The sequence below is a fragment of the Trichoplusia ni genome, chromosome 26 (assembly GCF_003590095.1).
Source record: "Trichoplusia ni isolate ovarian cell line Hi5 chromosome 26, tn1, whole genome shotgun sequence".
NCBI lineage: Eukaryota > Metazoa > Arthropoda > Insecta > Lepidoptera > Noctuidae > Trichoplusia > Trichoplusia ni.
Genome location: NC_039503.1, coordinates 3,753,813 through 3,776,310, shown reverse-complemented (window position 1 = coordinate 3,776,310; position 22,498 = coordinate 3,753,813). Strand labels below are relative to the sequence as shown.

Below are 22,498 nucleotides of genomic sequence, written 5' to 3'. Positions count from 1 at the left end.
TCCCTGGTTAGGACCTCATATACCCAGCTCATTTATCATAAATCGGTTATCATAAAAACCTTTTTTTAGACATCTATTTTTTTTTTCTGTTTAAAAAACGACTCCCGCACTAAGGGATTTAATCCATGTGTTGCGGGGGGTTTCACAAACAAACAAGTCACATGCACAAAGACACCCAAACTAAGGACCAGCATTCGTGGGGTCACAAAAATGCTTGTCCTACGCGGAGATCGAACCCGCGACACGTCGCGCACAGTGGGTTTGGCGTGATGACCTCAACCACTCGGCTATCCGTGCAGTCAAATCTTCCTTTGACCCTACAGGCCCTGAACCCACCTTCTCATCCCAGTGGAAGTCGGGCGTGATGGTCAGCTCGACCCGGAGCGTGGACCTGGTGATCGGCTGGATGTGCGTCGCCAGCTCGAGCTTGGGGAACTGGTGCACGTACTTGTGTATCATCTTGCCCAGTTTCGGGGCCCGGACCAGCTCGCCAATCTCGTTCGGGCCCAGTTCGTACAGCTTCTCCCAGGGGAAGTTCTTCTTTTCGAGTTTCTTTATAACCTGTTGGGAAATAAAAGTTTTTAGATTGGTCTATTTATTCTTAAAGACAAATTATTTTAAACACGTGAGGGCGAAAAGTAACATAGCAAAAATTAATTAAAAAATAATAACATGTCTTAGTCCAATGATTTAGCTACGTACCACTAAGTTTCATTAAAATTGATCTGATCATTTCAACGTGAAAATCTATCGTAAATATGAATGAGAATAAATCTCAACAGCGAAACTCTTTCGCACGAAAACGGCCTCTGTTAGGCAAAAACATAAATAAATTGAAGCAGGGAAGAGAATCCCGAGACCCACGAATTAACGTGTCTTCCGAAACACTGATGTCTATGGTCACCCGTCTACGGATCGACCTTGTCAAGCGTAACTTAACCTCTGACCTAACCTTGTATAATTTAACTATAAATAAATAAATTATTTTTCTTTATTATCTTACTTTTTTATTCAAATAATTATTTGTTTGTGTTAGAAACAAACTGGCGTCTCTTGAGTGTTTACCCGCAATTGGCATATATATTAAAACTAGCTGACCCAGCAAACGTTGTTTTGCCGATTTTTTTTTTCTAGTTGTATGTATTTTTAATGCAACATTATAAAAAAAAAAAAACAAACAATTTGGTCCAAAAAATAAAATATTTTTTTTAGTGTGAGCAACCCTTAACACTTAGGGGTATGAAAAATAGATGTAGTTCTATTCTCAGACCTACCCAATATGTAAACAAAATTTCATAAAAATCGCTCCAACCGTTTCGGAGGAGTACGGTAACCAACATCGTGACACGGGAATTTTATATATTAGAAGATAGAAGAAGAAGAAGATATTACCTAAGAATGTGTGTATGTGCTGTGCCTAAATAGTTAACACTCACCTCCTCCGGCATCTTCCTGAACTGTCGGAGCGGAGACATCGACTGCCACATCCTGCGGTCAACCATCTTGCACAGAGCCAGAGTTTTGTCCACCAGTTGGGCCCAGCCTGTGGACAAAAAATATATTTAAGTCATCATCGGCCTAGGCTTTTCTCAACTATGTTGGGGTCGGTTTCCAGTCTAACCGGATCCAGCTAAGTACCAGTGTTTTACAAGGAGCGACTGCCTATCTGACCTCCTCAACCCAGTTACCTGGGCAACACGATACCCCTTAGTTAGATTAGTTGTCAGACTTTCTATCTTCTGACTACCTGTACCGACTGTCAATACATATTTCAGTGTGCGCCTTTAATACGTACACTACTATCTGTGTCTGTTTGTCTGTATCTTTGCCTATCTCTCTGTCTTGTTTGTGTTTATCAGTCTGTCTTTGTCTGTTTCCCTCTATCTTTGTCTGTGTCTGTGTCTGCCTGTCAGTCTGTATCTCCATTTCTGTGTCTGCCTTTCCGTGTCTGTCTGTCTGTGTCTGTCTGTGTCTGTCTGTCTGTGTCGCCCTTTCTGTGTCTGTCTGTCTGTATCTCTCTGTCTGTATCTCTCTGTCTGTATCTCCCTTTCTGTTTCTATCTGTCTGAATCCGGCCAGTGTATCTATGTGTATTCTTATGTATCTATCTCTATTTCAATGTCACCTTATCTCTGTCTCTCTCACTCTTATTGCCTCTCAATGTCCCTCCACTCACCTCGATGCAGCACGATCTCGTAGATGGCCCGCAGCAGCCTGCAGGCGGACTGCGTCACGTACACCATGTCCGCCATGAGCGCGAAGCCCTCCAGCTTCAGCTGCGATATGTACGCCTGCAGGAGGACGTTGATCTTCGCCGAGGGTTCTTCTATGCTCTCCTTTATGGGGATCGGTACCTGGGATGGACGGAGGTGGTTAGTTAAACATTTGACTAGTTTTTATTATGGTATTAGTCATCGCGAATACTTGACGAAGATGTTGAAAAGAGAGAATTACGGTTTTGCGACTTATCCGGTTATTCTTAAGTTGGCGAAGTCATCTAGGATTAGGAGCAAGATGCTACGCTCCGACGATCACCCTTCTAAGATCTAATCTGGGTCAAGATCTACATTACGTACCATGGTCACCCATCCATTGGCAAGCCTCTTGTCCTAACTTACCCTCTACATTAACACAGCTCCAGCTTTTCCTAGCGGTCAGCCATGGGTTTGAACTGTTATGAGCACGCATCCAAAACCTATCCTCAACAAGTGCTGCTAAACCTAGTGATCACCTACCCAAAACCTAAAATCGGCTAGGGTTGCTTAACCTAGTGGTCACCCATTCAAAATCTGATCTCGACCAGTGCTGCTTAACTTGGAGGTCACCATCCAAAACCTAACCTCGGCTAGTGTTGTTTAACCTAGTGGTCACCCATCCCAAACCTGACCTCTACAAGTGCTGCTTAACCTAGCGGACACCCATCCAAAACCTAACCTCGACAAGTGTTGCTGAACCTAGTGGTCACACTGGTCACCCATCCAGAACCTAACCTCGACAAGTGACGCTTAACCTTGTGGGCACCCATCCAAAACCTGACCTCGACGAGTGCCGCTGAACCTAGTGGTCACCCATCTAATGCCACGCCTCGCCCACTGACTCACCCTCTCCATCAGCTTGCACAGCTCCAGCTTCTCCTCCTCGCGCACGGCCACGTGTTTGAACTCGCCGCTGAGCGAGAACACCCGGAACAGCTCGATCTCGCCGAGGGTCGGCTTCAGCAGCTGGTTGTAGCACTGCATCGTCTCGTACGTGCAGTAGAAGTGGGAGGCGATGCGACCCACCTCGGTCGGTTGGAAGTGGCCCGATTTGCGTTCGTATCGTATCAGGCCCGCCCTGTTAACGAATTGCATTAATTCATTTTCTGATAGTAACTGTCGTGAGAATGATTCATTATTAAATGATGTAACGGTTTACTCACGCGTATTTATGTATTATCCCGCCGCGTCTGCTCATGATTAAGGACTCCGGTTGGGTCCGAAACTAGTCGGGCTACCCCGATAAATACGCGTGAGTAAACCGTTACATCATTTAATAATAATTCATTTTCACTCTTAAAATAATATATCAGACAGTAGACCGATTAATTAATGAGATATTGATTAAATTTGTCACTTTCCCTATTCTCCTTATCATTTTGCCAACACAATATGATTGGAAATTTTATTTATTTATTTATTTAATTATCACACTAATCTACCATTACAGGTTACTTAACCTAATGCGGTAGCTAGGACTAAACAAAGGTCTAAGTATTTATGTACCTACATGTATATTAAATTCATAGTATTGACCGTGAATGTGCCGCGTCGGGCGAAATTTCAAATTAAAGTGTTGGAAATTTGCTTAGGAGATTACGAATAGTGTCATTTTAATCCTATTTCCATTCATTCATCGGCCATTGTAATTAGCGGAATTGGGGTCCTGTCCTGTCTGATAGGCAGCTAGCGAATATAAGATATTGTTTGTCGATGTACTCTTAAACGACTTTCTCTAGTTTGTGACGTGACTCAATGAAGAATGACGTTCAGATTATTAGTGTTTAGAATTTTAATGTTTTAAAAGTTTTTCAAATCAAATCAAAAGTCATTTATTCAAATTAGGCTACTAAGTAGCACTTTTTGAAGGTCAAATTACATTGGACAGCACCCAGTTTTGCCCACCCGTCACCGCTTCCTAAGTGCTTTTGCTGTGAGAGAAGAAACGGCGCAACAAACTCCCCAGCAGCACGCTGTCATTCCATTTACAATATAATTATTAAAAAATATATCAAAATAAGTGTGTGGTGGTACCTAAGCCACTATGAACTTAAACTGTCAACTACTCGGCCAAGGTCAGCAGACCGACCAGCCACCGCCACAGTAAAAAAAACAATTTTTTCATTCATTATTATTTTTTCATTTTCAAATAAAGTCGGTGATGGGAAAATGGGATATGGAATAACTAAACCTCACTCTTTGCAACTCTGCTAAAGATGATATTATGTTATATCTATACTAATATATAAAGCTGAAGAGTTTGTTTGTTTGTTTGTTTGAACGCGCTAATCTCGGGAACCACTGGTTCGATTTGAAAAATTCTTTTTGTGTTGAATAGACCATTTATCGAGGAAGGCTTTAGGCTATAAACCATCACGCTGCGACTAATAGGAGCGAAGATACAATGGAAAATGTGAAAAAAACAGGGCAGGTATAAATCATAACTAATATCTTCTACCCACGGGGACGAAGTCGCGGGCAACAGCTAGTTTTCAAATAAAGTCGGTGATGGGAAAATGGGATATGGAATTACTAAACCTCACTCTTTGCAACTCTGCTAAAGATGATAGTATGTTATATGGGTTAATAAAAGGGGTATATTATCTTTAACACTATCTTATCAACTCACTTGTCGAGTAGACTGGCAGCTGTGTGCACGAGATCAGCTCTGTGCAGTTCCAGCAGGTTGTCTTCTTGGAACTTCTCCTGTGTGATGCCGTACAAGGCTGGTTGACGCAGCATTCTGATGTACAGGTAGGTGTAGCCTGCGGGTAATGGATTACAACATTGACTGGCCTGTTGATCTAGTGGTTAATGGCACTGACTACTTAACATGTTAATGCTTCCTTGGTCACACTTGTCACTCCATACTAACAGTCCTTATGTAATGTCGATTAAAATATATAATAGAAGGGAGTGTCAGACTTCTACTGACTAAAACCCACCCATGTTCCTTCCTGTGACATTCGCGTACCGGGGCCACGGTAAACCTTTCGGACAATCCCGCTGCCCCGGTAGGTAAACCCTAGTGAGCTCAACAGAACATCATAGGAAATTTTAGAGGTTTCAAATGTATTGACAATTTAGCGAAGGACATCAAAATATTGTTCCACAAAATTTTACATAATAACACAAAAAAAAGTCAAGTTGACTCACAGTAACCATATTTTCAGTAGCAACTTTTTAATAACAACGCTTTTTTCGAAGTTGTTTTTGTCCAACAACTCCTCATCAAATTAAAGAATTTTTAAGTATATAATATTATTAGTATTTAACCCGTGCGAAGCTGGGGCGGGTAACTGGTGTCTACTTAAGTCTACTATAATGTACAGGGTGCACTCACCCAACCAAGTGACAGCATCGCGGACACTCTGAACGGAACCCAGCACGATCTCAGCGTTCAGCATGTCCGGCAGCTTGCTGACCAGCTGCGACTCGATGGGGAGCTGCTGGTTGAGGAGCGACAGGTAGTACTGGAGCTCCGAGTGGTTGGTGATCAGGATACCTGGTGAAGTGGAATTGGCAATGGTAGTTCTTGGAATTTAGGTGGGTGGGTATGTAAGTATACATAGATAGCAAAGGGTATAGATAGAAAGGTATTTGATTCTTGTATCGTGGGGGTTTTACACCCAGACTCAGGACAAGCATTCGTGGATCACACAATTGCTTATCCTACGCAGAGATCGAATCCGCGACACATCGCACTCAGTGGGTCTCGCGTGGTGACCTCAACCACTCCGCTAACCTAAATACGTGAGTTTAATTTACTCTTTCCAACTTAAATACCCATATGTTGGATGTCTGTGTATGTGACTTGAATGTTTGTGAAACCCTCCGCGATACAAGCATTAAGTTCCTCACTGCGGGAGTCGCCTTTGATAGCATTGGGAATTAAGATGGGTGCATAAATAGAATACGTGTCTTCGTATCCTTGTTCATTCTTTGGAACGAGTATTTATTTAACGACTCACGCGTGAGGAATTGGTCCTTGTACCGCGGAGGGTTTCACAAACATTCAGGTCACACGCACAAAGTCACTCAGACTCAAGGCAAGCACTCAGATTTAAAACAAATTCACAGCCGAGTGACACGCCAAACCCATAGCGATGTGTCCCGTTTTCAATCCTCGCATAGAATAAGTTTGTGTGATCCACGAATGCTTGTCCAGAGTCTGGGTGTCTATGTGCATGTGACTTGAATGTTTGTGAAACCCGTGACACAAGAATTATAGTGCGTCTTTTAGAGACTCATCATCGGCCTAGCCTATTCCAACTATTTTGGGGGTCGGCTACCAGTGTAACCGGTTTCAGCTAAGTACCAGTGTTTTACAAGGAGCGATTGCCTATCTGACCTCCTCAACCCAGTTACCTGGGCAACACGACACCCTTTGGTTAGACTGGTTGTCAGAATTTTCAAGGCTGACTACCTGTAACGACTGTCAAAGATGTAGGAACAACAGCCGGGACCCACAATTTAACGTGCCTTCCGAAACACGGATGAACATTAAACAAAGATGGTCACCCATCTACGGACCAACCGCGTCAAGCATAGCTTAACCTGTGTTCGTTTCACTTATGCGGTTATAGCTTAGCCACGAGCTCCTGTCTTTTAGAGACTCAATGGTCAGAGAAGTTCTTAGTCAATCCGGCCAGCCGCTTACCCTCTCCCTTGGTGTCGTACTGCGGCCGCCCAGCCCGGCCCAGCATCTGCAGTACGTCGAGGGCGCCCAGCTCGCTCCAGCGTCCCTTCTCCGGGGAGTACACCTGCGTGCCCTTCACTATGACCGTGTGGGCGGGCAGGTTCACTCCCCACGCCAGGGTCGCCGTCGACACTAGCACCTGGGTGGAGGAAGTAAGACCGTCATTAGGATACTTGTGTATTGAAAAAGAGTAGGAGTGGAAGGAGAAATGGGGATTTATATATTTAAGTATTTATAGAATAGTACATATAAGTTAAAGGAAAACATTCTAATAGTATTTTATATTAACTTTTGTTAGGATGATTAATTATTAAATGATGCAACAGTTTACTATCTGAACTGCGAGACTAGTTTCGGACTTAACCGGAGTCCAGTTAAGGTATGGACGGTACTTTAAAGTTTAAAGTATTTATACATCATTGCCTTGTATGTATGTCGGTTATAGCTGCAAAAGAATTATCCACGATAAAAGTGGATATAAGTGGTGTCGGCTAAGTAGGTACATATCAAATTCCGTGGAATTCGAAATCAGCGTGAACATGTGACAATCTCACGCACACACACACACACAAATATACACACACTTACTTTGACACATTTATAAAATACGAGTCCCGTCGTTAAACACAAATGCCTGGGCATAGACAAACAATATTTCAGTCTACCTGTATATGTCTATCAGCGAACAGGTCCTCGACGAGAGTCCTGTCGACCCTGCTCATGCCGGCGTGGTGGATCGCGAACCCGTACGGCAGCAGCTCGCGGAGTTCCGGGTTCTTGACCTGTTCGGCCTCCGTGCGTAGTACCTCCATACTGGCTGAACCTTCCCTGGTGGGATAAGAAATTATTTTAATATGAACTATCGTGAGACTGATTCATTATTAAACGATGCAACGGTTTACTCACACGTTTTTACCGGGAATGTCCTCTCCCGCTCGTCCACCACCGCGTCAGCTCATGATTAAGGACTCCGGTTGGGTCCGAAACTAGTCGGACTACCTCGATAAATACGCGTGAGTAAACCGTTACATCATTTAACAAGAAATTATTAAAAATAGGTAGTCAGGAATAGAAAAGTATGGAATTATCAAGCGAATTATTCAAGGTTATTGGGAATTTGATGATGAAATAAGTTATGACTTTAGTATAACATAATATTATATTAATATTCCACAGATTTCACACAGCGCTGTCTAGTCTCAAACTAAGCAGAGCTTGTGTTATGAGTACTAGACAACTGATAAACATACTTATATATTTCTAAATACACACATAATATAGATAAATTACACCCAGACTCAGAACAAATGATCTCGCTAATCACACAAACATTTGTCCTGAGTGGGAATCGAACCCACGACCTCCGGTATAGCAGTCAAGGTCACCACTATACAAATGAACTTAACTCAAGAACTGTCCTAGGGTACCCTCCCCAGACACAATAAATAATCTTGCTCATCACACAAACATTGGTCCTGAGTAGACATGGAACCCACGACCACCGGTATAGCGGTCAAGGTCACTAACCACTGCACAAATGAACTTACCTCAAGAACTGTCCGAGGGTATCCTTTTCCAGACACATATCTCTGATCGCTCGCGCTGTTTTGCCGGTCTCCTTCCGGGAGTGTACGAATACCAGGATCTAGGGCAATTGAACATATTTTACGTGATAGTTATAGTATGTATTTTTTTAATGCCACATTATAAAAAAATAACAAAAAAAAAATTGTGTGATCAACCCTTATCACTTAGGGGTATGAAAAATACATGTTAGCCGATTCAGAGCTACTGAATACGCATTTAAAACTTGCTAAAAATCTGTAAAGTCGTTTCGGAGGAGTACGGTAAGTAACATCGTGACACGGGAATTTTATATATTAGAAGATATAACAAAAAAATAATGTTGTAAGTAGGTTAGGTAGGTTTTCTTGAAACATTAATACACAGTTTTTATTTTATTGCTTCAAGTAGCTTTTGCCAGCCAGTATGATCTTACGGGAAAATTTAAACAGGATAAAATTATCATGTGTGTTTATCTTGGTTATAAACTTTCTGTGTACCAAGTTTCGTCTAGGTGTCTTTGTGCATGTGACTTGAATGTTTGTGAAACCCCACGCGACACAAGGATTACCTACGGGAGTTGTTTTTTTATTATCTTTGAGAGTAGCAAACATCCACACACACAAACTTTCGAATTTATAATATTTGTGGGATAGTGAGGCCCAGAATAGAGAATCGTGGAAGGATTTGGGGGAGGCCTTTGCCCACCAGTGGGACACAGTGGGCTAGATAAAAAAAAAGTAGGATATTAGGATTTTTGAGGCAGACCCTACCAACATAAGCACAGTTTATAACCAGTATTAACACAAAGGACAGCCTCTATCCCGATTTTATGATCCTATGGGATAATTTTTGTCTAGTAGCTGGCGGGCCCGCGGGCAACACCTAGTATTCTTAAAATAAAGATTAACACATAGGATAGTTTCTCCCACGTTTTTATACACTCACTTTCCTTGTTTGTCGTTCCGGTTGGATTTTTGCAACTCAATTTTGAGGCACTTCCCGATAAGCTAGCAGGCTGAAATTCTCAGGGTAACTTCAAACCCGATGACAATGCAGATAACAACTATAAAAACGGCTGGACCGATTTTAATAACATTTGAATGGAGTGACATTTAAAAACTTGGGCTTTTAGATATTATAAATCTATTTCATCCCTATTTTAATTAATCCCATGGGATCACTTTAGCGGGCGAGCCCGGGGACAACAGCTAGTATTATTACTATAACTATCTGACCTGGTTCCTGCCGGCGTGTTCCATCGTCTTCTCGTAGACGATGTCGTTCATGACCTGGAAACGCTTCAGAGCCTTCTTCTCCGTCACACCGATGTACTGCTGTTCCAGGGCTACGGGCCTGGAGAAGAATGATTCATGAGCATCATTGCAACAGCAAGAAGTAAGCGTTAAAATCTTTCGTGGACGATTTTAAGAGTTGTTCTTAATAATAACACGGGCCCAAATTCTGCTATTTAATAAAATAAATAAATGCGGACAACATGACATACATTGTTCTGAACCCAAAGTAAGTTGCTAAAGCACTTGTGTTATGGAATTCAGATACAACGAAGGTACCACAAACACCCAGACCCGAGACAATGTAGAAATGTGAATTTTTACAGTGGCCCGACCGGGGATCGAACCCCGGACCTCAGAGATAGCGACACCTTGAAACCGGTGCGTACGCCACTCGACCACGGAAGTCGCCACGGCGGTCGGCTATTTATAATGGCCGACGAATTAATGGCAAAAGGATTAAATTTGAAACTTTTATTATTCTATTAAGAGTTTGTCAACACAATAATTGGAAATCCATTGTATTGACCGTGAGTGTTCCGCCCCTTATTGAATATCCAATTATTGTGGAAAAAAACAGGGAAAATTATCTCGTCTTCGAGGGCTCCCGTTCAAAAATTCCTAACTTATATCTTCTAACCACGCGGACGAAGTCGTGGGCAACAGCTAGTTTTTAAATATATGAACTGACCTGAATGAGTTATCGAAGTAGAACAGGCCGTGTTCGGGGCGGACTCGGAGGAAGGCGGCCACGTCCGTGTAGTTGGGTAGTGTGGCCGACAGACCGACAAGACGAACCTGTTGAACATAGATACATACATATCGTCAATATATATATATATATGTGTATATATATATATATATATATATATATAAACAACATACGTCGGACCACTAGGCTATAACTCCAAATGTCATAAATAAATTTCATTTGTCTTAATAGTAATACATATTCTCGTCTCCATATCCTCACCTCTTCCTGCGTCTGCTCGACTGTCCTCAGCGTCCTGGCGACCAGAGCCTCAAGAACTGGCCCTCGCTCGTCGTGGAGAAGGTGGACCTCGTCGATGATGATCAGACGGACCAGGTTCGTGAAGGATCTCTCGCCACCTGCAGGTGAATAGTAAGGTGATGACTTTGTATATTTAGTGGGTAACCTTGTAAAAAATTGAGAGATCTGGAAGAAAAACTGGGAGAGGTCTTTGCCTTGCAGTGGAATCTGAGAGAACTCTCAGATTTTGATAGAAAAAAACATATTAAGTTATACAGACAGGGTTTTTATTTAAGTAAAATAACACCCGAAATAAGGAATTTAATCATTGTGTCGCGGTAGCTTTCACATACATTCAAGTCACATGCACATTCGTGGATCACACAAATCTTTGTCCTGCGCGGCGATCGAACTCACGACACGTCGCGCGCATTTAGTTTCGCGTGGTGACCTTAACCACTGGCCTATGTGAATAGGCTATGTTGTCACATACATGTTTGTTTCGCGTGAATTTTAATATAAAATTTATGTAAGTTTTAGTATAAAATTATGTCTAAACAGACATTTCTCGAGCACGGATTCAATCCACAAAACTCGTCCAGTGTAAATCAGACTAGCAACGAGGGTTCCGTACAAGAATTTAAAAAAATTAATCGTATGAGAAACAACTCACCCTTCCTAGTAATGATATCCCATTTCTCCGGTGTACAGACAATGAGTTGTGTCGCCTCTATCTGCTCTCTGGTGAGCTGGTGGTCACCCGTCAGTTCGGATACCTTCATGTTGTACGCAGCTAGGCGCTTGCTGAAGTTGCCCACCTGTGGGCAAACGGTGATTGGGGTTAATGTTGATGTAGGTGTAGTTTTATTTGCGTTTAGGGTTGTTCGGAGGTGGTGGGATGGTTATTGAAGTTGCCCAGTTGTGGGAAACTGTGTTAAGGATAGCTCATACAATGGTGGAACGTATGCCTAAAAATAAAATCAGAAAAAGTGTTACCCGAACTAGCAAGAGCTAGCAGGGGTAACTTTGCATCATTCTTAAAAATAAATTTTAGCAAAGACAAAATGACTCTTAATTAGTTCAAATTCTATACCCAAAACTCTCTTACAAGTCACCTACTATCTAACGCAAATCCATCCTCAAAATCACACACCCCCTTAACCACATAAACCACCGCGTCACTACCCCCACATACAAGAAATTTCCTCCCCCCCTCAAACACGACCCCCCTCCCCCCGATCACTCCACCTCCTCAAGAATATACACCCCCCCGTAAATACTCTACAAACGTATATAGTATTTCACCATCTCCCTTTAAAACGATAACTGCCCCCCCCCCCAAATCACCCCACCTACTCAAGAAGTTACTCCCCCCCCCAACCATATCTCCATCACCACTCACCATCTCCTGCACGAGCGACCTCATGGGCGCCACGTATATGATCTTGAAGTCGTGCGCGTTGACGGTCCCGTCGTCGTTGACGTGCTTCCCGACCTCGCGCAGCACGCACAGCAGCGCCACGTTGGTCTTGCCGGCGCCGGTGGGGGCGCACACCAGGAGGTTCTCGTCGGATTCTAAGGCCGCCTTGGATATACGACTCTGTTGGACAGGTTGTACGAGTTAATATCTTCTATACTAATATATAAAGCTGAAGAGTTTGTTTGTTTTTTTGAACGCGCTAATCTCAGGAACTACTGGTCTTTAGGCTTTAGGCTATAAACCACCACGCTGCGACTAATAGGAGCGAAGATACAATGGAAAACACAGGGCAGGTATAAATCATAACTTATATCTTTTACCCACGGGCAACAGCTAGTATATATATAAACTAGCTGCTAAGGCAAACGTTGTTTTGCCTAATAAATTATTTCTAGATGTATGTATTTTTCAATGCCACATTATAAAATATAAAAACCAAAAAAAAATCGTCCATAAAATAAATAAAAAAAATTTGGTGTGAGCGACCCTTATCACTTAGGGGTATGAAAAATAGATGTTAGTCGATTATCAGACCTACTGAATATGCATATAAAATTTGGTAATAATCGGTAAAGCCGTTTCGGAGGAATACGGTAACTAACATCGTAACACGAGAACTTTATATATTAGAAGAAGATAGGGTTATTTTTCATCGACTAGAAATTGTTTTTGTTTTTTCAGTTAATTCTGATTCGATTGTAATATCGACCTACGCGAAAAAACTAAGACATTCTTTAACAATGATTTATTTAAATGATGTAACGGTTTATTCAAGAGTATTTATCTTGATCGCTCGACTAGTTTCGGACGCAACCGGAGTTCTTAATCATGAGCTGACGCGGTCGCGAGCGAGTCGATCTCGATAAATAAGCGTGATTAAACCATTGCACCATTTAATAATGAATAGTCCTCAAGATAGTTACTACAGAAATTATCAAGTTTATCCAGAGTTCAAAAATACTGGACGCATGGGTAGCCAACAGTACATTGAGTGCGAGTGGTTGAGGTCACAACGCCAAACCCACTGTGCGCAACGTATCACCCGTTCGATCCCGGTGTAGGACAAGCATTAGTGTGATCCACGAATGCTTGACCTGAGTCTGGGTGTCTTTGTGCATGTGACTTGAATGTTTGTGAAACACCCGCGACACAAGGATTAAATTCCTTATTGCAGGAGTATTCCTTAATGAGTTATATCATACCTGTATCCTATTCAAAGTCTTGAATCCTTCGAAGGCAGGCTGGACGTACTTCGGGAGTTTCTCGACGGGCATCAGAGTCTCGCCCTCATCGAAGGGCTTCGGTTTCAAAGCCGGCACGTGGACCTCCTCGTAGCCTGGTGGTGGAGAGAATATATAGGTGAAATAATGTATAATATCTTCATTATGCAACATAAACTAGGCGTTCGATTTTCTCCGTGTTTCGGAAGGCACGTTAAATTGTGGGTCCCGGCTGTTATTCATTCAACTTTGACAGTCGTTACAGGTAGTCAGAAGCTTGAAAGTCTGACAACCGTGTGTAAGGTATCGTGTTGCCCAGGTAAGTGGGTTGAGGAGGTCAGATAGGCAGTCGCTCCTTGTAAAAAACTGGTACTTAGCTGAATCCGGTTAGACTGGAAGCCGACCCCAACATAGTTGGGGCGCCCCCCAACTATGTTGGGGTCGAGCTAGGATGATGATGACCTACCTTTCCTCTGCTTCCTGAACGATCCTGGCGGCAGCTGGCACCTCTTGTTGGCCATGAAGTGAGCTCCTGCTGCGAACATCAGGTCCTCGAGTTGGAGGACCTTCCTGCTGCCAGCCAGCTGTCCCCCGCCCGCCGGTTCCGCTTCTGTCTTGTGCCGTTTGCGGGGAGCTTCTGATTGTTGAGAGGTCTACGGAAAGAAGAGAGAAGAAGATATGTAAGTAGGGTATTATGATGATGATAACCAACTTGAGTGGGTTAAGTACGCACTTTTAAGGCACATTACCGTGGTGACTCTAGGTTCATACAAATATGCTTTGTATATGTATCAACAGTGTAAACCTCAGCAAACCTTACTTCATTGTAACGTTATTATTATTATTTTTTTCTTCTCTGGAGGTCAGTTTTTATAGAAAATCATTAACATTTTGCTATTTGATACTTGTTTTGCTAATTTACGCTGTTTTTGCAGACATTCATTTTAATGTAAAATGCAACTGTAAAATTTTATTTTCAAAAGAGTAACTTATGGAGTTTCTTGCCGGTTCTTCTCCATAAGTATGACACTTTGGAACCGTGCAACTAGAGTCAGTAATGTAACGTTTTAAAAGTGCCTGAGAAACGGCCTATTTGAAATAAAAACTTTTTGATTTTGATTTTGATAGATGAAAAATGACACCCTATGGAAAATCTATATTAATATATAAAGCTGAAGAGTTTGTTTGAATCTCAGGAACTACTGGTTCAAATTGAAAAATTCTTATTGTGTTGAATAGACCATTCATCGAGGAAGGTTTTAGGCTATATAACATCACGCTGCGACTAATAGGAGCGAAGATACAATGGAAAATGTGGAAAAAACAGGGCAGGTATAAATCATAACTTATATTTTCTAACCACGCGGACGAAGTCGCGGGCAACAGCTAGTTTTCTATGTTGGCGTCTCCTCCATCCTCCGTCTTGCATCCGCCGCTAAGGGCGGACGGAGGGATTCCGGAGGGAGTCGCAAAGCCTTAGTGCGGGAGTCATTTTTAAAAAAGAGGAATATTGTGGAGTGTGATAGCATCTTAATCTCGATCTTACCTCATCATCTCCCTTCCCCGTCTCGAGCTGAGCGAGGATCTTCTGCAAGTGCGGCTGTTTGGACATCTCGTCTCGGATGCTGGCTCTCTCGCTCTCTGACTGAGATGAGGCTAGCTTCGTGCAGTATAGCACTGTGGAGAGAGGGAGATATTAGATTAGTGAACACTAAAAATATTCTTTAGTCGTTGAATAAAGGATGGTGGCTTCAAAATTGAATCATATTTCAGAACCTGCCAAAAGTAACATAATTTCATAAATCGATGTGGCAAAACTCGAGTTGCTTTGATCTCTTCAGCAGCAAAACATTACTTTTACGTTTTGATTATCCATCGCTTTCGGGTCGTCATCGACAGTTGCTTAAAGCATCCTTATGCATTTACAGGCGGTTCTCGAGGTCGCGGTCGTCGGCGGCCACCCATCCAGTTCGCGACCTCGCCGACACTCGCTCGCCCTGTCACCCACCCACCCACCTGTGTAGCGGTACTTGTTGAGCAGCTTGACGAACTCGAAGCAGTCGTATCCGAGCAGCAGCACGAGCCTGTTCTCGAGGTCGCGGTCGTCGGCGGCGTCGGCCAGCGCCAGCAGCACCTCGCTGGACTTGGCCTGCGACACCATGGCGTCGGGGAAGTGCCGCGACAGGCGCCGCTGCAGCCAGTACGCGTCGATGTCCATCGGGTGCAGGGTCGCGTCGCGGCGCTTCTGCGATTGCTCCTCGGTCAGCTGTCGGAAATGAATATAATGTAACATTCCACAACTTTCACACAACGCCATCTATTCTAAATCTTAGCAAAGTTCGTATTAATAAATCACTAATAGACACAATCACATACTTTTCTAGACACAGAACAAATGATGCACTCATTATACAAACAACTGTGGTGGAAAGGTACCCACAACCTCCGCTATAGCAGTGAGGGCCACTACCACTTGACCAACAGGCCAGTCTAATTGAACTCTCATAATTTTGGCCCTGTCATCTTTTTTATTTTTCACGTACGTGTATCAGGATAGCACAGCATGAATAGTCCTACTAATAATATAATCGCGAAAGTTTGTATGCATGGAAGTATGGATGTGTATTCCTCTTTACAGCATTGTTTTTTTATAAATTTGGACAATATCACATACATTGTTCTGAACCCAAAGTAAGTTGCTGAAGCACTTGTGTTATGGAATTCAGGTACAACGAAGGTACCACAAACACCCAGACCCGAGACAATGCAGAAAATGTGAATTTTTACATTGACCCGACCGGGGATCGAACCCAGGACCTCAGAGCTAGCGACACCTTGAACACACACTCGACCACGGAGGTCGTCACGCAAAAACCACTGAACTGCTTTAGACGAAACTTGGTACACAGATAGTTTATAACCTGGATTAACACGTAGAATACTTTTTATCCCGATTTTATGTTCTCGAAAGCTCATTTTCGATTTGTAACGCAACAGGGCCCTATGGCAATAGCTAGGATAATATAATACGATGAAATTGCGGCAACAGCTACTAGTTTAATACAAACTCACATTAGCATGTATAGCATTCCTCTTGCCCTCGGTATCGCTGTCCTCTTCTGCACTACTATCCTTCTCTTTCTCATTGTCTGAACCTTCTCCATCTTCTTTGTCTTCTTCACGAACCTGTTGGAGGAGAGTATTCGTTAATATTGTATGGATGAGGTAGATTTAGAAACAATACCTTTGTATATTAACATCATCCTAGCCTTTTCCCAACTATGTTGGGGTCGGCTTCCAGTCTAACCGGATGCAGTTGGCTGCAAGATCCAACAGACAAACTATGTCAATAGTTTTGTAGGATATAAAAATAAATAAAAACGTTATCTATCTATACTTCTATACTTCTATACTAATATATAAAGCTGAAGAGTTTGTTTGTTTGATTGTTTGTTTGTTTGAACGCGCTAATCTCAGGAACTACTGGTCTAAATTGAAAAATTCTTTTTGTGTTGAATAGACCATTCATCGAGGAAGGCTTTAGGCTATGAACCATCACGCTGCGACTAATAGGAGCTAAGATATAATGGAAAATGTAAAAAAAATCCGGGCAGGTATACCTAAATCATAACTTATATCTTCTACCCACGGGGACGAAGTCGCGGGCAACAGCTAGTAAAAATAATAAAACCCTCACCTCTCCATAAGCATCCTCATCATCTTCCTCCGACGACTCCTCAAACTGGACGTTAATACCGTATGTCTCGTCAATCTCGGTGTTGCCCTCAGCCGAAGAGCTTATGTTGAAGTCTGTGATTTTCTTGCCTGGATAAACAATGTATTTGGTTCAAAATCAAAATCAAAATCAAAATGAAACGACTTTTACGGATTTTATCGCGGTTTAATTTTTGGTTTTAGTTCCCGACGTTTCGACACCTTTGCAGGTATCATGGTCACGGGCAGTCTGCCCGCTGGCAATGAAATATATATATATTACAAAAACATAGACAACTTATGTACGCTCACAAAGTATTATTGTGACTCAAACAATCCCGTCATAAATCTTCATAACCACGCGGACGAAATCGCACGCAACAGCTATCCAGTATGATTCTATTATGTATATTATTTTCTTACCTAAATTAACGAGCAAAGCAAATCTCTCGTCTGCCACTGGTCCCAGCAGCATCTCAATCTCTTTCTTCTTCTCTGGATCCTTCAATTTGTCATTTTTTAGAACTACTAAGACCTGTAATAAAAGAATAACATTTGAGGTTCCTAATTGATTAAAAACGGGTTAATATAGAGTTTTTAATAAGACTGGTTATCAGACTTTCAGTTAACAGGTTACCGGTAATATCTGAGACCCACAATTTAAGATCCCTTCCGAAATACGGAGGCACATGTTACATGACTAATAGCCCCATCCGCAAACCGACCGTATCAAGCGTAGATTAACCTACTAGCCAAGAGCCCTCCTACAGCGTTAAATTCGAGAGAGTAAAACTATTTTAAATCACTAAATAAGCTAAAGCAATTGAACTGCAATCGGACTGCACATTTGTGTCAACTGTACTTGAAATTCACTTAGATTTCAATTAAAATGCGGTCCATGCGGACCAAAGTTAAAAAAGGACCATTTAAGCCTCACCTCATCGCAAGCACCACACAAGATATCCCTGGGCTGATCTCCGAGAGCGCTTTGCATGAACGTGAGAAGCATCTCGTAAGCGTGGCGTGTGTGTTGCGCCCGAGGACGGTACAACACTCCTGGTGTGTCGTCTGCCCATGCGACCCTCGCTGTTTTAGATTTGGACAGCTCGTACGATGCTTCGTCGCGTTTCTGTCGCCTGCAAATTGAATTCATAGATTAAAAAATCGAAATACCCACGTTTTTAAATGTCACTCCATTCAAATTTTACAAAAATCGGTCTAGCCGTTTTTATAGTTTTGAACTGCATTGTCATCGGGTTCGAAGCAACCCTGAAAATTTTAGTCTGCTAGCTTATCAGGAAGTGCCTCAAAATTTAGTTGCAAAAATCCAACCGGTATGACAAACAAACATACAAGAAAGTGTGGGAAAATTTGTTTAAAGGTAGTTGTATTTTGGTATCTAAGAAGCAACATGATGGACTGATGACCTATAGAAGGTGGCTGGCTTAGACTGGATGCGACGGGCGAAGGACCGGGTATTGTGACCCAACTTGAGGGAGGCTTATGTCCAGCTATGAACCTTGATAGTTAATTGATTGACCTAAGAGTCTGAGGACAGAAAAGTCCTCGAATGTCTACGGCATACCGAGAGACGCACCTTAGGCAGGCCTCCCAACAAGGTGGAGTGAGGATTTGTGAGTTAACTATCACATGACAGGAGGCCTGTTGGTTAAATGGCAGGAGAGTATAAGTTTGGTTGCCATGGAGGTTTTTCAAGGAGACATTAGCTTAACAGCAGACTTTTCTAGGTGATAATGAATCATCATTATCACCTAGAATTGCAAAATCAAAAGCTACCATTTGTAACAGCTGTTAAATCATTAACAGCTGTTACAAATGGGAGCCTTTAATTTTCATGGAAGGATTTAGTAGTTCTTAACAAGCTAACATTCCATAATAACTCTGATAATAACAACAGGGTGTTTAATTAACACATTTTGTTTAACAGACACTTGCTTATAAAATGAATAGTTATCTAGGTGAAACACTTATGTTTGTGTATGTTTGAACAAGACAACCAGACTCAGAACAAGCATTCAAGGATTGCACAATTGCCTGTCCTACGCGAGGATCGAACCCAGGCCACGTTGCCCCGTGCCCATTGCCCACAGTGGTGTTAGCGTGGTGACCCACGCCACTCGTCTATAAGTCCAACTTACTTGACTTTTCTCTCCTCTGTTTTTTCCGGTTTAGTACGCTGTGCTCGGTCACCCATTCGGGTTCCGCCAAGCTTCCCGGACAGGGAGAGGACCTCGCCCGTCGCTTCATCACGACCACGACGCTCAATAAGCCTTACATCAGCTTGTAACACCAAGTTTGAATTCTAGAAATATATGACGCACATAAGTTTATCAACATAACAATTTGCTGTTTTGTCGAGTTGAATTTCCACTATAAAAAGCTGAAAGTGTGCTTAAAAGATATTTAGGAAGATATAGGGTTAAATTAGTAATAATAAAAAATAAGTTTTCGTCAAGAAAATGTGATAAAATTACACAATAACAAGCAATAACTTGACCAAAATATTTGAGATACTTACAGCTTTGTACTCATATTGCAACTGCCTGGCAGCCGCGTCAGCCATGTTAAATTATTTAAAATAAACACTAAAAACTAACATAAAATCACTGTTTATTGTTCTTTTAAACACAAAATACTTGTAGATATCACGCCAAAACAAAAATTGCTAGGTTATACCGCCGTAGCCATTTTCGTTACAACAGATAAAAAATGAATATCTGACGTTTCCGAAAAAAAAAACAATAGTGTGAGTATGCGGCCTTTAGCAAATCTCACAGCAATGAAAAGTATGAAAACTTAACTTATCCAATCCATATAAAACAGGTGAGTATTCATAGTAATTCTTTAAATGATCATCTTAATGTTGGTAGCCTTTTTTAACATAATATGACGTGAGCAGTACACAGCCGACGAGATTGTAAGCTACTGTAGATGAGCTGAGACGAACAGCTGACTTAAAAACAAAATAAAATTATAATAATAATTCAAAATAATGCAAACACGCCTGAATTAGAAATTAAAATTTGTACTATGACAATCTGTTCTATAGAATACAACCTACGCAGTCACTTCAAATTTATCAAATGGTAAATTGTAGCCAAGCGTAAAACAGACAGTGTCAATGGCCTCAGCCATTGATAGTCTGGGCCATACTTGTTTAACATTGAGATAGAGATTAATTCACAGAATCATGTTGAAGTTGTTTTTGCATAGTATATCTAAGTCGTGACGCAATGATGAATCATAATACAGTGTGCCGACGTTACCTGTCCCGATAATTACACATTTCTAAATACGTAAATACTTAGCCTCAATTAACCTTATGTTTATAAAAACAGCTTGGAGATAATGTAACAAAGATATAAAGTAAGAATTTAATACACATAAATAACGTGACAAAAAAATGTCAAATTAACATACTTGCTTACTAGGTCATTTATTAATTACATGAAAGTAGTATTATTTTACCTTCGTTCTAAAGGTCGTTTTGTTTTTAAAGAACGTAGTTTTTAAAACGGAATAGTTTCTTAGCTCGAGGCAGGCCGAGTTAAAGCTATTTTTTTTTTCTGAAAAAATAAACGATCAAAATTTAAAAATGTAAGGAGGCAATAGGGGGAATAAATATGTGTAGATATATAAAAATTTTAGCAACAAAAAACGGTTTAAAGGGGTCAGGAAGGTAGTTCTGAGGATTCGTCACCAACCGCGTAGCAACCAGCGCATCAAGAATAATCATTTACAAAGTCAATTTATTATACTACTAGCTGTTGCCCGCGACTTCGTCCCCGTGGCTAGAAGATATAAGTTATGTTTTATACCTGCCCTGTTTTTTTTCACATTTTCCATTGTATCTTCGCTCCTATTAGTCGCAGCGTGATGTTATATAGCCTATAGCCTTCCTCGATAAATGGTCTATTCAACACAAAAAGAATTTTTCAAATCGAACCAGTGGTTCCCGAGATTAGCGCGTTCAAACAAACAAACAAACAAACTCTTCAGCTTTATATATTAGTAAGTATAGATTAGTATAGATGTTCATATCACAAGGTCACGTCCGCGACTTATACACTATAGCAAACATATACAACTGTGCGCAAATAATAAATGCATGATTAAAATTAGGATAGAATTAGGATTAAAATTAAAACTAGGACAAAAATGTAACACATTGAAAGTTGAAGCCATTTGACGTAATACGGTCACGACCCATAGATTTAGAATTACATAGATGTGACACTCATCTTACCATAGACATAACGAACGAGACAAATAATCCAAGATTCTGCTAAGTGCAAAAGAGACGCATATATTATTTTTTGTCCCTTTCACCGTCCCTGCTTTTTTTTGTTTGACTTGATTAAGATGAGTTAAACATTGTGTGACGTCATAGCGCTGTGCTGCTGAGAATTCTTGAGTTTTCAATTGAAATTAGTTCGTTAATCTTATATAAAACACAAGTTTTTAATCTAGGAATATTCCATCACTAGTATTATCATGGTGCAGTGTTATGTTTTAGGCTGTAAAAGCCGCACTGAAAGAAAAATTGAAAACATAACCTTTCATATGTAAGTTAAAAATTAAACCTTTATACTGCAGTAATTAAGTGTCAAATAGTAAATATGGTTAGTTATAATCACTAGTGTTCTCAATTGCATGGGAAATACGTTCCATCATTACAAAATCGAATCAACAAATTCGTGTTTATCTTTGTATTAACCGACTATTACAGAATGTCATCAGAGTCCACGTCAGTGATGATTTTATGCGACATTTTAATTTAGCCGGGTTTCAACCATTTTAGGGATACCACTTAAATTTCAAATAAATTACCCACTTTCGTGGGAAAATTATTGTTTTCAAATCATCAAATCGGCTTAGCCTTTTGTTTTGAAGTCAACAAAATATATAGCTTATTGGGTTCTGTTATTTAAATAATTAAATGTAAGGTAATAATTTGTTTCTAATAAAATGTGACTTTAGATGATGCTTTATTTCACAATTTAGCATAATTTTTCACTTGTATCCAAATCTTGCCTTTCTCAGGTTTCCTAAAGATGAGATTGTTCGAGCCATGCCATCATACTCTCGCGTTTGTTCGAACCATTTTGAGACTAATTTATTTCGCAAAACTGCACATAGAGTTTATTTAGATAAGTTTGCAGTTCCAAAGTTGTTTATACATGTAAGCTTGATATATTCAAAACTTCTTTTTGTACCTACTTTGGTTTTGTAAATCAAGTTAATTATAATGTATCTTTCTT

General features: G+C 41.1%; 1 protein-coding gene across 1 annotated transcript in view; it reads right to left on the bottom strand.

The window, feature by feature from the left end:
• Window positions 1-19,949, bottom strand: part of LOC113505650 (putative U5 small nuclear ribonucleoprotein 200 kDa helicase) — a 43,597-nt gene extending 23,648 nt beyond the window's left edge. The window contains exons 1-24 of the mRNA XM_026888452.1: window positions 19,756-19,949; window positions 19,376-19,539; window positions 18,154-18,352; window positions 17,640-17,751; window positions 17,200-17,327; window positions 16,575-16,688; window positions 15,519-15,768; window positions 15,049-15,179; window positions 13,969-14,155; window positions 13,485-13,618; window positions 12,205-12,402; window positions 11,476-11,620; window positions 10,785-10,921; window positions 10,503-10,609; window positions 9,755-9,872; window positions 8,501-8,598; window positions 7,619-7,781; window positions 6,915-7,092; window positions 5,598-5,759; window positions 4,884-5,019; window positions 3,101-3,332; window positions 2,176-2,353; window positions 1,437-1,543; window positions 337-561 (exon numbers count right to left, since the gene is read on the bottom strand). Coding sequence (XP_026744253.1) covers window positions 337-561; window positions 1,437-1,543; window positions 2,176-2,353; window positions 3,101-3,332; window positions 4,884-5,019; window positions 5,598-5,759; window positions 6,915-7,092; window positions 7,619-7,781; window positions 8,501-8,598; window positions 9,755-9,872; window positions 10,503-10,609; window positions 10,785-10,921; window positions 11,476-11,620; window positions 12,205-12,402; window positions 13,485-13,618; window positions 13,969-14,155; window positions 15,049-15,179; window positions 15,519-15,768; window positions 16,575-16,688; window positions 17,200-17,327; window positions 17,640-17,751; window positions 18,154-18,352; window positions 19,376-19,539; window positions 19,756-19,800 — 3,648 coding nt within the window. The 5' untranslated portion in view covers window positions 19,801-19,949. The remainder of the gene's footprint in view (window positions 1-336; window positions 562-1,436; window positions 1,544-2,175; window positions 2,354-3,100; window positions 3,333-4,883; window positions 5,020-5,597; window positions 5,760-6,914; window positions 7,093-7,618; window positions 7,782-8,500; window positions 8,599-9,754; window positions 9,873-10,502; window positions 10,610-10,784; window positions 10,922-11,475; window positions 11,621-12,204; window positions 12,403-13,484; window positions 13,619-13,968; window positions 14,156-15,048; window positions 15,180-15,518; window positions 15,769-16,574; window positions 16,689-17,199; window positions 17,328-17,639; window positions 17,752-18,153; window positions 18,353-19,375; window positions 19,540-19,755) is intronic.
• Window positions 19,950-22,498: the final 2,549 nt, after the last annotated feature.